The 18,971-nt window shown below is 43.4% G+C and overlaps 1 protein-coding gene across 4 annotated transcripts in view; it reads left to right on the top strand.

The window, feature by feature from the left end:
* The window catches only part of SUSD6 (sushi domain containing 6), a 57,174-nt gene extending 38,699 nt beyond the window's left edge, over nt 1-18,475 (top strand). For all 4 annotated transcript variants that reach the window (XM_079990364.1, XM_079990362.1, XM_079990365.1 and 1 more), the window contains exons 3-6: nt 4,772-4,969; nt 6,210-6,348; nt 10,386-10,810; nt 12,219-18,475. In XM_079990364.1, coding sequence (XP_079846490.1) covers nt 4,772-4,969; nt 6,210-6,348; nt 10,386-10,810; nt 12,219-12,244 — 788 coding nt within the window. In that variant the 3' untranslated portion in view covers nt 12,245-18,475. The remainder of the gene's footprint in view (nt 1-4,771; nt 4,970-6,209; nt 6,349-10,385; nt 10,811-12,218) is intronic.
* The last annotated feature ends 496 nt before the right edge of the window (nt 18,476-18,971 follow it).

Genomic DNA, 18,971 nt, shown 5'->3' with positions numbered 1-18,971 from the left:
CTTTAGCTAATGGGGCTGCTGTGCTGCCGCCGCACAATTTCTGTTCTCATCTTGAAGCAAAGTTCTTAACCTGAGGTACTATTTCTGGGTTAGCGGAGTCTGTAACCTGAAGTGTCTGTAAACCGAGGTACCACTGTACCTTAAAATGATTTCAAAGTGGAAGGCAGGCGGGGGTTTCTGTGCAGTCTGTTATTGGGAATGTACCTGCATCCAGCCATAGAGCGTTGGGGAAATTTTTGAAACCCCCACCCCCAGGTTCAGTTGGCTTTGAACACATGGGGCAAGAAGGTTGAACCAGTGCTATTTTGTTCAGCTTATTTCTGACTGGCATCTAGCAGAACCAGAAATGAAAGTGGCCTCTCTTTAAGAACTCTCTGAGGGGTTTCCCCCCTGAGAACTTTCTTCTTTGCACTTTCACTCTATTTTGGTGAGTAGAGCACTTTCCGAGAATTGTTACAGTGTACTGTTGCAGCAAAACCCCTGAATATGACTGTCATAATCTTGGCCTCATTTGTCTTTGTGAAGGTTGTTGAGACCTGCAAACGTTGCCCAAGGCTTACAGAGAAAGCCAGGGAACCTCAGGTGCAACAGTTCCCATCTATTAATGTGCAAATGTGCTTTGAAAGCTATTTGACATAATATTTCAGGGTGTGCACCCTTTATTCGCCTCTCTGTCTGAGGGATCCCATGTCTATTGGGGCGCCACCTGTGACTCATCACTTCATTCTGTTCTTTCAGCTGTCTCCATGGAGAAATTCCATATCTCCTCCAGCTTCTCCACTGAGCTTATTCTCCTTCTGCTACCTCATCGATTTATTAGATCACGACTTCATTGTAATCATCAGCATTTAAATCTCTCACTTCTGAGTCTTCAGTTTCAGAGGTTGTGATATCCAGCTTGCTTCATGACCCCTTCAGTAGCTCTAGTCATTGTTTGCCTCATTAAAGATAAAGTAAAGGGACCCCTGACCATTAGGTCCAGTCACGACCGACTCTGGGGTTGCAGCGCTCATCTCACTTTATTGGCCAAGGGAGCCGGCATACAGCTTCCGGGTCATGTGGCCAGCATGACTAATCCGCTTCTGGTGAACCAGAGCAGCACATGGAAACACCGTTTACCTTCCTATTTATCTACTTGCACTTTGACATGCTTTCGAACTGCTAGGTTGGCAGGAGCAGGGACCGAGCAATGGGAGCTCACCCCGTCGTGGGGATTCGAACCGCCACCCTTCTGATCGGCAAGTCCTAGGCTCTGTGGTTTAACCCACAGCGCCACCCGCGTCCCTTTGCCTTATTAAGAGAACCATTAAAACATTTGGCTACCTATCGCTTCTGGTTAGAGTTCTATTTTAGTGATGCTTATCTCGCCTTGTGCGTGATTGAAATTGAAGCCTTCATACCATCTGCTAGTGACTTTTCAGTTTGTGTTTGATTTGGAACACTGAAGCTTTTAGGTGTCCTAGTAGTGGACACAAATGTATTAATTGTGACAAGTACTTGGAGAGCCAGCAGACACTTAGTATACAGACTGCATACAATGTTGGTTTTGTTGTTGTTCTGTTGAAGGAAAGCAGATTAATGATAAATGGCCTTTGTTTGCTTGCTTCTGGAATGCTGTAATGAATTATGCTAACCCTGGGAATGGATTGTCTTTTTCTATGCAATTTTCCCCTGTTACATTTGTTGCTGTTTTTGTTAGAAATATATTACAAATTAGAATATAGATTTGACATGTTTTGTGTCACAAAAATAAAGTACACCTTTTCCCCAGTGAAATGTCTGGAAAACTATGGGATATGTGTGTTTTTGAAGGTCTGTCAACATAAGCAAACACACTCTAAATCTGGTTCATAAGTAATACTTTTGCTGGTGTGTAATATTTTTAAAGCCCAATTTTATATTAATACAGAAACCAAATTAAGGCAGCTTATGGGATACAAATAGTTACTACGTTCCATAATCATCAGCTAAGATTTGATACACCATTATTTGACTCTTTAAATTTCTCAAAGCGTTCTTAGGAATGTGGCCTACTGATGAGATGGTTTTAACTGCAAAGTTAGAGCACGCTACAGGACATAGGGCAGGATTAACCAAATGAGTCCCATCAGCGTGAACCCTCAAAATTGGCTTGGGGAGGTGTCCAGAGAACCCCCAGAATAGTGTGCAAAGGGGGGATCATTCCATCTGGGAAGCGGAAATGCTTTTGCGGATGGAGCGTTTGTCATGGCACGGCATTAAAGTCCACCCAATATTTTTAATAGAAAGCTGTACTCTGGCAGGTTTCCTCCCTGGTTTGCTAATCATGGTAGAGGGTTAATGAGGATGCAGTATTTCTAGTGTTGCCGCATGTTAATTAAGAATTCAACTCTGCTGCTTGTGAATCACCAGCTGGTGACTGCATTGGTATAAGACTGTAATTAGTCTTTATTTCTCTTTTGGGGATCTTTTATTAAAAAGCTTTGGGGAAGTCTGAAATGACTGGGCATATTTTACACTGTATAAGTGTTTGTGTCTAATTACATAAATGCACAGCTATGATTACACAGACAAATCCCTTCTCTTGAGCGTGCTCTCATTTATCAACATTAGCTTACAAAAGTAGACTCTTCTTCAAAATACAGGGTTGACAGGGAAACAGTAATTTCCCAATAATGATTTGATATGAAGAAACCAGGAGAACAAACGTTGAAGTTTTTTCTGCTGTGAATTCAGTAAAGTTCATAGTGAAATAAACGGTTGGGTGGGAGTAAGAAGTACACTAAAATGTTCATTTTAAAAATCTTGTACTGTGTTCCTATTGCATTATACATTACATCTTACGTGGTATAGAGACAGGTTTTTGAACAGCCATCAACATAGTCTGAGCTTGATGTCAGCTGCAACCCCCAACTATTGTGGCAGATTTTGAGAGAAGCTCCTTCTGGAACTTGCCCTTCTCTTGACATAACCATCTGCTCTCATGCTGAAGATGCCTGATCTGCAACACTACAAAGACAAAAAATGAAGATGTCTAGTCAGTAAAAGTCCATGTTGTTCAAGGTTTGGACTGTTGAACTTGCATTCCTGTGCTGAACTTCAGCTTCAGCTAACGTTTTACATATTGTGGGAAATGAAACGAGAGCTCACTAATTTATAACAGATGGTTTTGAACATGGAGTGGCACAATCTATTTTCTACACTCCAGTACCAAGTTACCTTGATGAGCACATTTACAAGAGAAATAATGAGAAAAGCCTAGACAGAAGACTAGTGCATGTATCTTTTATTTATTTGAGGCTGTTGTTTCTGCACTTCTGGAAGAGTGAAAGATCTGACACTCATAAATTAATCTATTCATGAATAATTATTGCATGTTTTTATAGACCTAGTCCCGCCCCCCTGCTGCCGAAAGTAATCAGTAGTGCAATTGTACCATTGTGTGAATGGATTATCCACAGTCAGAGTCATCAGTGCTTCTGAACACCAGTTGCTGGAAGCCACAGTGCTCTTGTTTGGCTCCTGCTTGCGGGTTTCCCACAGGTATCTGGTTGACCACTGAGAACAGGAAGCTGGACTAGATGGGCCATTGGCCTGATCCAGCAGGCTTTTTTGTTCTTATTCCAGTGCTTTTCTAAGTTAAATTGTTTTTCCAAGTCCTTAAACTGAAAAGGTGTAATTGGAACAAATGATTTGATTTGATTTATTATATCTCTATGCCGCTTTTCATTCAAATGAATCCCAAAACCGTTTGCAAACAATAAATAAAAATAACATGATGGAATATAATAGAACATCACAAATAGTACATAATTTGTTGTTGTTGGCATCTATCTGTCTCGGGAGACAATGGAGGAGTGCACTTTTGGGGCTGAAGTCAAAAGAACATAATGGAACATCACAAATGCAGCATACATAATATAGGATAATTAACAAATCATCAGTGAAACAGCTACAATTTATAAAACACTGTTAACAAAACAACTAAAAAATAAGCTAAAAATCACCATTAAAGCAAAAGGCATATTATATGATTAGCAAAACAATACAACATTTATCATACATAAAACAAAATAAACAACATCAGTTCATATATACTCTCTCCACACCCTCATGACTCATATTCTTTCACTCTATACAGCTCATTAAAATACACAGTCTTATAATGCCCATGGCAGGAACTCACTTGGGCTGAAGGTGGGGCAGCACAGGTGAGACCAACCACCCTCTGATGGCAAACAGGTCTCTCTCCCTCTCCCCTCCCCTTCTCCTCACAGTTCTTCTTCTGGAAACCCTTATGAGGGCTCCTACGGCTGGGGCGGGTGAGGCAAGGCAGGTGGAAAAAGCCATTACCTGCTGGCCAACACAGAGTCTTTCTCCCCTTACATTGGAATTAAAATAGGTTGATATTATGGCTGTGATGATCAGAAGCAACTGAAGGACCTTTAGGGATGCCGCCTGGCTTTTCAGCTGCCAACCTAGAAGCAACAGAATATGGTGCCTGTGGCAGTGGCAGAGTGCTAGTTGGGGAGTTGAGGTGCTCAGTCAGCATCCATTGCATATGTTCCTCTCACCTGCCATGAGCAAAAAATGGATCCTGATTACTATGCAGCATTTTTCATTAATGGTTGAAATTCAGAAAATCTGTGCTATATGTCTCAATAGCACTTATAAGAATTAAGCTGGTAGAGGGAGGACATCCAGTTTATTTCCTGTTGTTTCCTGCTTCTTTTCTTGCTCTCTCCCCTTGTTCAGTTTGTTATCATAACTGCTCTTTCCCCTCCCTTTTCAGTCTGTCCACAGCCACCCGAGCCTGAGAATGGAGGCTACATATGCCACCCGTCCCCCTGCAAAGAGCCATTGACATCTGACAGTGTCATAGAGTATTTATGTGAGGAAGGCTATCTGCTGAAGGGAGACTACAAATATTTGACTTGCAAGAATGGAAAGTGGAACCCAGACATGGAAGTTACCTGTAGGCTCAGCCAAGGTCAGTAATGCTTCACTGTGAATATATTCATTCTCATTTTGTTGAATGCTTTTCAAGTACTAGCACATAAATCAGCACCTGTCTAGACCTCAGAAAATGCATTGGGTTAACCTTATTATCTAAGGGCACATTGCCACTGCAAACTTGTAATCATGTCTTTCCTGAAGTGTAAGTTGCTGTGTGAGAGACAATTCTGCCAAAAATCTCTAGCCCATTCCTACCCAAAAATTTGACATTCTCACACACCAGTTTTGGTTGGTAAAAAGGTTTCATGCATAACTCTGAATGATTCCCCTTGATCTTCTTTTAAAATAGCAAGCTTATGGTTTAAGAGCAGCCCTGTAGAGGTTGTTTGATTTCAAATCCCATCAGCTTCAGTGAACCTGGTCAAGTTGAGGGAGAGGGGTCTAATTTGGATATTGCTTGATTGTACCCTGCTGCAGCACAGAATGTTCTCTCTGCCTAGTCCTGCCTGTCTCAAAAATAAAAGAACTTTCCCAAAGTAACTTGACAGTTGTGTCTTGCAAGGTTTTTACCAGTTGGATAGGAATTCCTTTCCCATGACAGAAAGCCAAGAAGTCTGCAGGAAAATGTTTGTCATTTAATTGACCATGAGGTATTGGAGCAGAGGGAGGGAGGAGTGTGTGTAATTGAATAAAATGTTGTGGAAAGGAGAAATTCCCTGCGAGCTGGATGATGTGCTGAAAATCATGCATGTTTTTAAAGATTGTTGGGGTGAGTGGAGGAAGGATTGGTGCTTTCTGCACAACAGGAAGACAGGCTATTAAACAGATAAGATGCAGCAGTCTCACAGTTCACCAATATGCTTGATGAGAAGTTGACTTAGTCATCCAGACATAAATAAGGAGAAAATTTCAACTCCTTGTTCCCTTGATAAAAAATGCAATTCAGATGAGAGGTAGGGGTGGGTGGGTGCTAGCTAGTAGGGTTAGCTTGCATTCATGTAACCAAAAAGCCTCAACACTTGAAAGGGGCCCTGGCTGTCAAATGGTTAAGGGTCACTTGACAACCCAATGAATGCATTTTGGACAGGTCTCTCCCTAGGACAATTCCACATGGTACTGACTTGAGGACAAAGCTGGCTTTGTGAAGACCAGAGCATCTTTATAATCCTACTTTCTCTCCTAGCCCAGTTTATTAGGACTCTTATTTGGTGATGGGAAACAGCTGCTTCATAAGAAGAAACCATTAAAAAACAACCTTTTCTTTTGCTCTACAGATAAAGGTTCACCTCCAAGTGTAGGAGTGCCCACCCTGTCCATAGTGGCGTCCACAGCAAGCTCGGTAGCTCTCATCCTCCTCTTAGTTGTGTTGTTTGTTTTGCTGCAGCCAAAGCTGAAGTCCTTTCATCACAGCAGGTGAGCTTCTGGGAGTTGGTGGAGATGACCTGTAACTAGAGGGCAGATGTTTGTGCGTGCAGATGCTGTTGTCCTGCCTACAATCATGCTTATTGCCTGCTCCTTTTTATTATTCTTTTGGTGTTATTTTCACTCTTGTGGATTTCTTCTCTAGGTTGAGTTCTAGTAGGCAGAGTATCTGCATTCTTTGGCAAAAAGTTGCTATCAGGCTGCTGATCCTGCTGCAAGTCTGCACAACTAAGACTGATCACTAAGCTTAATGCAGTCTAGCAGCTCCATGTTGCGACCTGCAAAGGCTTGATAAGCCTCTTTTTCTTATTGCCTCCAGGGGATTGTAGAAAAGGGGGCGGGGGCTGTGAAGACTGCATTGGGCTTGATGGTTCTCAAGTTGTGCAGGCCTCTAAAGACTGCAGTCTCATAATCTGTAGAGAAGATTCAGCCTTGGTAGTTCCTTGGGAAGCATTCCTTAGACACAGCTTTTACTGATGAATTTTGGCAGGGGTCCAAAACAGCCTGCTAAAAGTTGTGGCTGCCAAGATCCTACAATTTCCCTTGCTGGTTTGGTCACTGCATGGCCCAAAGAGCCTTCTCACTCTTACCTGCAGGAAAAGGGAGAGTGGGGGGCTTGCACACTTGACCTTTGTGCAGCTGAGATGCTCTTGGCACTTCAGTAACACAGTAGCTAAACAACCCCTATCCAGCCTCCCACTTTTGGAGCTGTGGGGAGGGATTGCAGTGCAACTACCAGAATACTTGTCCACCACCATAGTTCAAAGGTTGGGGGCTGCTCATGCTCCCCTGATGGTGGCAATGCACTTGCTGAGTGGAAGCTTTGTTTTGGTCTTCACTTAGAGGGATAGGGTAGGGCTTAGTATAGAAGCTTAGTGAGCCTTCCAAGTCTCTGCTGCAGAGGCTGTTAAATGGCAGCAGTTAAGTAGCTATTGCTGAAATACAGGCATTAGTATGTGGGTTCTGGGTCACATAGAATCATAGAATTGTAGAGTCAGAGGGGCTCTGAGGATCATCTACTCCAACCCCCTGCAATGCAGGAATATGCAGTTGCCCCATACAGGGATTGAACTTGCAACCTTGACATTATCAGCACCATGCTCTAACCAACTGAACTATCCAGGCTTACTCACACAGAGCATATTTTGCAGCGAGGTAGAAGAAAGGCATGTTCTTTTGAGAGAGAAGGGACTTTCCATCTTACTAGTTTTTATATTGGAACAAACAGTGAGCTTCTCAGATGCAGAATGAGGCATAATTTTCCTTTCTAAGCCCAGTATCTGAAGTAGCAGGAGGCTTGGTGGTTGGGGAGAGAAAGTCTGCCTCTTAACAAGATAATGAACTCAGGGCAGCAATCACACAACACAGAAATTATTCATTGAGGAGAGCGCCAGAAACATCTGTGGTGCTCTTTTGCAATGTATGTAGGCGATGAGGCCAACAGTAACAGGCACTGCTTTGTTGCTTCATGGCTAATTTCTGCAGCAGTCCTGTCTGCTGTTCTGCTTTTACACTCTCCAATTTTGCATGGAAACAGATCTGAAGCTTAGTCTCAAACCATATAGACATGTTGTCTTTCCTATACCATTCTCTTGGATAATGGACACCCCCCTTCCCCCAAAAGAAGAAAACATTTGTGCATTCTTTTTTAAGGTATGCTGTTCTTTGCAGCAGCAGCAGTTGTGAAATGGAACACCCATTTTAGGGGTGGGCAAACAGAGACCAATAATACTTGTCCATTTCACAATTGTAAAACTCAGCAAAAGCCTATTTCACGGTAGGGAGAGTGTTGATGTTAGCTGTTTCTCTGTTAAGGGTAAGTGTAAAGGGACCCCTGACCATTAGGTCCAGTCGCAGATGACTTGGGGGTTGTGGCACTCATCTCCCTTTGCTGGCCAAGGGAGCCTGTGTACAGCTTCTGAGTCATGTGGCCAGCATGACTAAGCCGCTTTTGGCGAACCAGAGCAGCGCACAGAAACGCTGTTTACCTTCCTGCCTGAGTGGTACCTATTTATCTACTTGCACTTTGACGTGCTTTTGAACTGCTAGGTCGGCAGGAGCAGGGACCAAGCAATGGGAGCTCACCCCGTTGCGGGGATTCAAAACGCCAACCTTCCAATCAGCAAGCCCTAGGCTCAGTGGTTTAGACCACAGTGCAACCCGTGTCCCAGTTTCTCTATTAACCACCATCAATACACATTAGACCACCTCATTACGCTTAAAATAAAAACAGAAAAATGGGCTGCTGCTACTGAAGCTCAGTTATGAGGGCAAATCAGAAGCCACGGTAAGAAGGAAGAGAAGCATGCACACCTCCCTTGGCTGGCCAGAACAAGGAAGGAGACTGCCGCTGAAGCCAGGCCATGTGACTCAGTGGGGGCAAGCAAAAAGTGTGTTATAAGTGATGGAGAGCAGGGAAAGAGTGCGCTTTGGCTGGTGGATGCAAGACGGGTGCTGCTCCATCTGCCCCAATTAAAGAGCCACCTCTGATTCTTTAGATTTTGGTTTTCTACTAGGAATTTGGACATTGCTTGGGATAGCTATCAATTCCATTGTCTCATAAGCTGAAGCCCTTGCTTGAATTGGACATTCGAAATCTTTTTTTTTTTTTTTTATAATAATTTTTATTAATTTTCCACACATAAAATAAAGAACAATGTAACACAATATAACTTCATACTCATCGGTTCATAGCCTTTTTTCTTTGACTTCCCCATACCTCCCCATCCCTGCATCCTTGTTTAATAATTCTTTAGCAACCCTTGGACATTCGAAATCTTACTTAGTTCTGGAGACTTGATGAGGGTTTGTTAAAACAAACAGACACATATGTGGGAGGAACCCCAGACAGTTCCCTGGAAATGCTGAGAATTTTCCCTCCTGCTATGGTCTGACACATGCTGTTCTTAGTCACAATATTCCCAGTCATTCTAGCTGTTCTTAACCTGGATATAGGGTTCAGTGCCGAAGCATTCCTGGTTGAGGAGTCTCATTGAGCAGTTAATCCTCCTGACAGACAACTTTTGCTGCTGTATAGACCATTTCTCTGGCTTCGGATGCAGAGAGCTGTTCCATAGAAGCCCAGCAATATTGCGATACCAGCCCAGGAAGTTAAATGCCATTTTTTTATTTAAAAAAATCAGGGTGCAGATTCCAGAGCTGTGGCTCCTCGCCTTGATTATGGGGTTATGGTATAAGGTGTTTGCTAATAGTTAATAAATTCACCTCAGTTTTCTGTCTGTTGCTTAACACTCATATGATACCGTTTGCTGATGAGGTGAATTGTCCCACTATGTCCCACCACTCTTGAGTAGCTACTATAGTCATTTGTGTCCAATATTTCATGTGTGTGAGTCTTAGGTCCCCCCCTCCCCAGTGTATAACTTACAGAGTTAGTATCGCCCAGTGCTCAGTTATGAACTGGGAGTGTCCAAGTTCAAATCTCAGTTCAGCCATGAACACACAGGGTGGTCTTAACATTGTTCCTTAGTCTCTTCCCTGCCCATCTGCAATGCACAGAGGGATGGTCATATTGCCTGTCTTACCTGCTTGTAAGGGCTGAGGTGTAAAGAGCTTAGAAACCTTAAGTGTATTTCCTTTTTTAACCCAAAAGGGAAGCATGGAGTTTGGCTGCCACATGGCTGATGTGCCCTGGGTGCCATGACAGGCTAGGAAGCCCCTTGTTTCCCTTTCCTGCTCCAGCATTCCAGTTGCTAAATTGTCCCCAGCTTTCCTCCCAGGCTTGAAACTGGGATGGGGATTAGACTGCCAAACAGTTGCTGAGATGAACCTTGCCCACCCACCCCCTGCACCTCCAAGGCCAGGAATCTTGCTTCTTGCTTGCCATTGCCAGTGAAAGTGTTGAAGTCCAGTTATGCTGGCTGATTTCAAGTACAAAGTGTAATGAAACAGCATGTCAAGAAGAACTGAATCTAGGAGTTCTGCAGATACAGCATTGCACAAATGCTTTTGTATTCTTGGGCATCACAGAACATAATGTGGATTCTTTCTCTAAAATTCAAATGCAGGCGTGATCAAGGTGTTTCTGGGGACCAGGTGTCCATCGTGGTGGATGGAGTCCAGGTGGCGCTGCCATCCTATGAAGAAGCTGTCTATGGCAGTGCTGGGAACTGCATACCTCCTTCGGATTCACGGGTACAGATTGTCCTTTCGGAGGGAGCTGGGCAAAGTGGAGCGAGGGAGATGCAGCAGCCACCAGACCAAGTGGGTCACAACTGCTTTGCTGGGGAGGATGAAATCCCTGGACGTTCTGGACTGTGTGAAGCTAGCAGCTCTCACCACTCGGAGGCTGTACTAGTTCATCAGGCGACCACCTCCTCTTGGGTTGCTGGTGCATCTTGTAGCAGACCTGGGCACAAAGAAGCTCCAGACTCAGAAAGCAGTGATGTACAAAGCCTTCTATCACTTGCTTCCTCAGAGGAGTACACTGATGGTAAGCAAACTGAAAAATAAGTCTTTCACCTAAACTCTTGCTAATTGGAATTTTAAAAGTTCATACACCCTAGTATTTCCAAAGTGCCTTTCACTCTTACAGTGGAACAAGGAGAAATACTTTATTAAAAGTACTAGGATCCCCCCCCCCCTTATCTTCCCCCTTTCTCCCACATGGACACACAATCCCTAACAGCGTTCTGGTATAAGTCATTCAGTAATGGACTGAGTAATGATGTTGCTTCTGGTGTGGATCTACAATGGTGGCTATTCATTGGTCATAAAAACTGGCAGTCACAATTGTAGTGCACATTCTGGGGAAGAAAAAACCCTGCACATTACAGTTTTTTCCGTGGATCATAGCTGCTAACTAGCAGCAGCTAGAATGGTGACTGGGAGTGGCCTCTTGGACCATTTAACACCGGTCCTAAAGGATCTTCATTGCAGAGGCAGAGCTAGCTGGTCCGGCACCTGGAGCGGCGTGCAACCGGGGGGCGGGGCAAGCATCCCAGGGGGGCGCTGCCCACGGTTAGCATTCCAGGGGGTGCCCCGCCCGCCGCAAGCGTCCCGGTGCGGGCGGGGCAGCAATGTCACCCTCCCTCAGGGATGACACCCGGGGCGGGCCGCACCCACCTTGGTCTGCCTCTGCTTCATTGGTTCCCAGTGTGTTTACAAGCACAATTCAAAGTGTTGGTGTCGACCTTTAAAGTCTTAAATGGCCTCGGCCCAGTATACCTGAAGGAGCATCTATCTATCTATCTATCTATCTATCTATCTATCTATCTATTTATTTCTAACTTTCAAAAACAAGTGCCCACCAAATAGCCTTCTATGAGGCCCAATTTTTGCTTCCCATCACGAATAAAATTGTCCGCGTTTGAATCAAGCCAAGAACAACAACAAAAGCACATCCTTATCTTGTAATCTGAATAAACTCTACCAAATTAGTAAAGTGTCCTAAATGTGCATAATTGGTTCCTGCTGCTGAACTCCAGACTTTGTATTTTGATGTGGATGACAGAAAGTGCAGGATGTTGTATGTGGAGGGGAAGAGAGAAGTTGATCCTTTCTGCTGTGATTATTTTGCAGTCCTTTGACACCTGCTGAAGAAAGCAGCTTTAGTCAGTAAGCCTTAGTCTCTCATCCCAAGAAAATCCTCAATAGTTAAGAGACTTTGGGGCTTTGCTAGGGGAAAGTCCTTGAAGAAGCATGACTGACAAGGGTTTTAAAGGGTGGCTCATTTTTATAGAAGCTTGACATGGTCAAATAAGAACTTGATAAACGGAAAGGGCTTTATGAATAGCCGAGACTTATATCAAGACTGTGCTGTGTGGTATTTCAGATATGGAACGTAAACACAAAATATTGTTTAACTTGTCTTTTTTCTCTCTTCCTCTCTCCCAATCCAGATATTCCATTGTTGAAAGAAGCATGAGGCTTGCTGCATTTGTCTAGCCTTTTCTCTCCATTTTCCTTCTTCCGGGATGGTGAGCACTCCTCGCAGACTTTCCCCACCTTCATGCGCTGTGCCCTGAATACCTCCAGACACATACCCCATAGCTGAAGATCCAAAGGATGCCGCCAGGATGCCTCCTCGATGCATCAGTGGGGTGTACAGAGTGCCAGCCGTTCCTCCCCACATTTTATCTACATTGAGGGGGGGGCTTCAGTGACGTCAGTGGACTTAAGCTCCTCATACCTCTCCCCTACCCCACCAAATGTTTGAGTGTGGTCCCTGGAGAGCTGCTATTTACTTGTGCCTTGCTCTTTCTCACACTGGCTTGTTGCAGCTTCTCGTGGGCTTTACTAGCTTCTGGATTTCTGCTCAGAAAGCAGGGCCAAAAAACAACAACCAAGCTTGCTTTTCTGGGTGCAAAGAGCTTCCTTCCATTTATTCACTGTCTTATGAAGGCAAGTCAGAACACCTCTGGATGGGCTGTGAGGAGGGGTGGGTCAGAGTCCAGCTGTAGCGACATACACATACTGTTTCCCTCAGTTGTTTTCAGCAACATAGACTACTTAACGTAGCTGCACTTGAACTTGGGCAGTGTTGGCTATGTTAAAGGCCACTGCAACTTGCCAACCTTTTTTCTTTTTCTTTTAAAGAAAAACAAGATCATTAATGGCAAGCTTAGGTTGCCACTTGCTTTTCTTTGTTTCCCAAAGAGAGGGAGAAAGTGAACACTTGCCTGGGTGAAGTGTCTGTGCCTCTGCAAGTTTCCATTTAAACAAAACACAACTGTCCCCCCTCTATCTTGGTTCATCAAGGACGATTCTCTAAACTTGGTGTGAGCTGAAGTCTAGGGTTGTCTTGAGACAAACAGCTTAGAGCAATTCAATCTATGACCAGATTTAAGAGCACTTGCATTGAGAAGCCCACATGGAAAATGACTGCCCTCTTCCTAGAACAGCCAGCCTGCTAGCAATACAGCTGTACCATAGTTGATCCAAAGCCTTTCATCTTGGAGTGTGTTGAGCTCGTTTTCTGTGGAATGACTGTAGGATGTCAGTGTGTGTGCACATTGTGCTGTTCCCTGAGTAGGGTTCATCACCTATGCCTTTACTTTGACCCACCTTAATGAGAGAGCAATTTTGGCCTCACCACTTTATTTTTGTTGCTGTTGTTGGGTCCCATCCTTGCGAAAGCAATGCCAGGGCTTTTAGTGTTTAGCCTACATTGCTTATGTCTTCCTCCTGGTTCTGTTAGAACCTAGTCATTGGAAAATGGATCACCATTAGCAAGTACCTAGCTTTTTGTATCTGGCATGTCCTGTTTGCCTTGAATGAATAACAGTGATAGTCTGCCTTAAAAAAAAAATAGAATGGAAAGAGCCATGCTGCTGTCTTTACCATTTTGGAAGACCCCTTGCCCCAGTTTCTTCCTCCACCCACTCCCATTGCACACTGCTTCTTTCTATGCAGGGAATATGTTCACTTACCTCCACCTTTTTCCATATAAATATACTTACTGCTCTTGTTTATCTAGCCCACTGTGGTCAGTGCATTGCAGTTTGATGGCATCATGGAAGTATAAAATCCCAGATTTTCTCCAGTGAGCCTAACAGTTCTGTGACCTTTCCTAAAGATTCCTACAACAAAAGTGGTTGCCAGTTCTCACACTTGGCCCTGTCTCAAAGCCAGGAAGAGCACACAGAACCACAGTGTGCTTTAAAATATCAAGGGAACTAGAAAGCCCATCCTTTGAAAAATGGAAGTGGCAGAGGTCAACCCCGTTTACTGCCTCATAACAATGCACTGACGTGGGAGACAGCTGTGGGAAAAGGCAGCACTTTGCCTTTCCCCTCCAACCTGCCTACCACCAAAAAATCTGAATGGGAAGCAGCACGATTCCCTGGGCCACTGTCCGTGTTCTCCAGCATCAGATGGGCATTGCACACTGTGCACATTCCACACAAAAGCACACAGTTTGGTACTGAATATAGACCCAAGCATTCAGATAATTACAGGTTGCAGCTTTAATTCAAAGCTGTTTAGCTCCTTTGTGAAAATTGCCTTGCAAATCTGTGGGAGATGTATCTGATTGAAATCAGACCGTCGTCTTTTCATCACCGGCTTATTTGTATGCTGCTTTCTCACAGGATTTTGCTCAGATTGGTTCACAACGTATCTAGGGACTGGCAACCGCAATTAAAAGAACGTAAGAAAAAGTAATTATAATGATAATTAGAAAAACACATCATTTAAAAATCAATATGTACAATGCTGTGGAAAACAATATACACATGCTAACATAACAGTTTAAAACTAAGCAGAAGAGAGAATAAAGTCTCAGGGCTCTGCATAGTTCCTCGTGCTTCATCCTGATTAGCAGAAGCAAACTAAATTGCCCAAGAGTAATCCAATGGATGGCAATTAGTTTGCTTTTCATAATGTATACAGGGCACAGAAATGTGGATTGCCTTGATGCCCAATATTGGCTGTTATCACAGAATACATATATGGCCCTAACCTTAGGCTTTCCAGGCTTGCTCTTTGAGACCCCCAGTGGTAGAGCAGGTTCTCTCACCTTGTTCAGAGAGTGCTGCTCTTCTTCAATGTGGTGTTTAGATCAGCCTTCACTAACTGGATGCCCTCCAGATGATTTGGAGTACAGTTCCCATCAGCCCCAGCCAACACAGCCAGGCTGTGGCTTAGATTCCTCTGCTGTTTATAAAAGAAAGCCCCACCCCCACCCTGTCTGATATATTCGGGATGTTGTTGCATGGGGAGGTTATGTCAGCAATTAAAGAGCACCATTTATGCAGAAGGATTTAGCTGTGCCCATACCTATCATCTTGAGTTGCAGTGACAGAACTCCTGCTAAATGTTTTGGACGGTGTGAAAGAGTGGCAGAATTTTGGGTGACACCCAGCCCAAAGAAAAATATCTGGTTTCTTCCTTTTTTGTTTCAGTAGAATGAAGCAATAACACCACTCTTAATTTCCATTCCCCCATTCACCTGTGGATGGTTCATATTTTTTGTGCAGATACATGAAGAGTCAGATATCAACTTGGGTCTTAAATCTGGAATAGGCATTTCACCTGAGTAATTTAAACAAGGGACACAAAATAACTTTATGGTTGTAATCTTATGGGAGACAACAGAAGAGCAGTTTTTCTCTTTCATAAAATTTGGTTTTTGAAAAATGAAATACAAATGTTACGGTCTTCAGGCTAAGAATGTAGGTGCCCCCCCTTTTTAAGATTTTCTATTCTCAGGTTCTTAAATACAAATTTATGAAGGGCAAGAATAGCAATAGCTATTATCTATAATGCTCAGGGCATCTATTCTAATGCTCAGGCTGGAAATGAAGGGGGTCCTCTGTTTTAAAACCATGACACTTTTTTAAAGAATTCTGAGACATCAGTTGAAACAACCACTGGCCCAATGCTGTGTGGCTGTTAGGTGCCTAATAAGTCAACTAATTTAATTAAATTCTTCCAGTCTTGTGTACAGAATGCCAGATGCTGCAAGGACATACTTTGTGCCTGGCAAGAATAAAACTCATCTAAGGTTGTATTTGTCTGCTTTTGAAAATTGTAGGCATCTAGAATTTGATTCTGCAGGCTCACCTTTGAATGCTGGAACAAAACACCTCTGATAAATGAGTGGTTCCCATGCCATGTCACCCTCCATTTAGAATATTGGTTGATCATATGAAACTGCCTTATACTGAGTTAATGCTGGTCCAGAAAAGTCTACTCTGACTGGCAGAGGTCTTTCCCAGCTGAAGTGGGGTGTGTGTGTGTGTGTGTTTATGTGTGTGTGAAGAGCTGAGGAATTGAATGTGGTACCTCTTGTGTACACTGCATGTACTCTACCACTGAGCAATAGCTCTTCCCTTATACTTCCATGCACCTACTGCTAAAAGCAAGATAACACTTGTTTAAACTAAAATGCAGCACTTCTCCAGTGGTTAGATACCTACTGTGGTAAGCTGCCAGGATATTTGTGCATTCAGTTTATGTATGGCACATACAGCAAGTGTCTCTTAAAACAGCTGCTGCTGACATTGGAGACCTGCTGGAGAGAGGGCAGGAGTCAAGATTGTCTGTTTGAGGTATGATGAGGCCCATTAGCTACCGATGACCCAAGAAGCTTTAGCATTTACAGGAAGCCTCATGCCCTTGCCATGGTGTCACTCCTCTTGTAGGAAAATCTGAAACCTGAGAGCCCATGCAAGTTGCGGCAAATAGGATTACCATTTAGGTTGCAGTACCATACACATTTACCTGGAAATAAGTCCCACTTAACTTAGTGAGGCCTATTTTTCAGCAAACACTTGTAGGATTGTGCATTCAGGTTTTTCAAGTGCTTAGCTTTGAAACTTGCTCTCACGTAAAATTAGTTGGAGCAAGAGGTGAAGTAAGACATTGGATTGGCTTTCCATTTTTAATGGCATGAATACAGTAGGCTTTGATGCACCCTACAGATTGAGAAAAAACAGGCAGGACAATGGATGAAGGGGAACTGGAGGGGCAGGGCACTTGGGTGCAGGCTTCTCTTGCATCAACTCTTTTCTAGGGCCACTTCTGGTACACATTTTTTCTCACTGGAGCGCTTTTGTATGATAATTCCTTGCAGCATTTTTAGGCAGCGTGTTAAATGCATGTTACGAACTCTGAGAGAGAAAGGTGCCGCCCAACTCCTCATTGCCTTTTAGAAGTAAGTGGAGATTGAAAGGGCTTCTTTGTACACTCCATACTTAATTTTACCACTTTCTCGTTGAGAGATTTTCTTTTGGATACCACAGGGCTGCCAGGGGCTTTTTGCACATGAGAATGCATACTCATGTCTACCAAATAAATGAGTAAATACCACATTAGTTGGTTTCTGTGGCACATGGGGAGAGCATTTCCAAAATCAAGATGCTCGTGGTACTTGCACTAGGGTAATATAGCACATGCACAACTGAAACTGTTAGTGTACTGTTTCTTAATCCTTGTGAGGAAGTCTGTGACATCCTTGACCAAGCTGCTCCCCACCAGAGGTTTCTTACTACAGTGTTTTCAGGTGGTTTAAGCAGTACTGGATGCATTGTATTACAGCTCTACCATCATTTCCAAATATGGTCCACCCGTACACGTTCAGAAAAACAAAGTTGGGCGCGAGTTAACATCAGTTCACAATTTACACATCTATGGAGTGACTACTGTCTAGTGTCTGTAAACACGTCAATACGTGCATTTCTGTCACACTTTATTATTGGTATGGGGAAACCTGTGGACCTCCAGATGTTGTGGGACTGCACCTCCAATTATCCCTGACCATTATCCATCCTGGTTGGGGCTGATGAGTGTTCCCACCCCTGCATCTACAATAGATGTTGTGCCCACAGCAGAAAGAACTGCTGTTTTGATGTGTGTATCAGCCCTCTGTTTCCCTTACTGCTTTTATAGTAGCGTAGTGAGCATACAAACAAAGGACTGAGTATGGGGGGATTTTTTGGTAGGAAACCTTCCATTGGCTCAATTCATGTTAGGTAGTATCCTATGGAGAACTCTCTCTCTCTCTCTCTCTCTCTCTCTCTCTCTCTCTCTCATATGCTTCAGTCCTGGGCTTCTTTCCTGCAGATTTTTTAAAAATTGCTTTTGGAGTTGACCACCTCTGTCACTTTATTAAGATTTCAATGCTTGCACCAGAGGAGATGTGTGTTGAATGGTGAACACTTCTATGTTAATATATATCTTGAGATACTGGCTTCTGCTAATACTGGTTGTCCATTTCTACTGGAGATAGCACTGCTGCATTTGCTTTTACATGGAAGCTCACACAGTTCAGACCAAATGTTCCATCAGAACAAGCACTTGCACACCTTCTGTTACCCAGTGGGCAGGCTGCAGGTAGTTGGAGATGCAAACACACAGGGAGAACCTGGTTGCCTTCAGTGCTTTTTATTTGTTTGTAATCTGAGTTGCACCACTATGAAACTATTTGCAGAATGGTACTCGTATATATGTGGGATTTAAAAATACCATAACGCTGTGCAGGATGTCAATCAGTTTTTATTTTGCTTTATTTTATATATATATATTTTTCTGGTATCCTGTACATTGAAGTGGGTGTGAAGATAGTATTTTAATATTTGTACAAAGTTTAATTTAATTTCAATTATTCTATGTATATAACTGCATTTCTAAATTAAAAAAAATCTTTTGAAGTTAATTGCTTGAGGGTTTTTTTTTTGTCTGTACAAGAAGTATTTTTGCCTCCTTCATAGAATCAGAGAATTGTAGAGAAGTATTTTGATGTGATCCTCCTTCCTTCCTTCCTGATACCATACAGCTGAATAATAGCCCATTTATCAAGCTCATAGAACAGAAGGCTCATCAATTTGGAAAGCGGATTTCTCTGCTGGCAGAAAAATTGCTAGCATGCCTCCTTCATAGAATCAGAGAATTGTAGAGTTGGAAGGGACCACGAGAGTCATGTAGTCAAACCACCTGCAAAATCTTTTGCCCAATGTGGGGCTCCAACCCATAACTCTGAGATTAAGAGTCTCAATGCTATACCGAATGAGCTGTTCAGCAGCCGTTCAGCAACTGGCTCACCTGGGCAGAGGGACACCCCTATTCAGTCTCTAACCCCTTCCCCCCAAACAGCCCAGCATAAGTGCTGTTTGGATTGCTCTGTTACTAAGGATCTTTTGTGTTTCTCCAGC

Source organism: Podarcis cretensis (genome assembly GCF_951804945.1).
Source record: "Podarcis cretensis genome assembly, chromosome: 1".
NCBI lineage: Eukaryota > Metazoa > Chordata > Lepidosauria > Squamata > Lacertidae > Podarcis > Podarcis cretensis.
The sequence above is the reverse complement of the archived record's forward strand: the minus strand, read 5'-3'. Positions and strand labels throughout refer to the sequence as shown.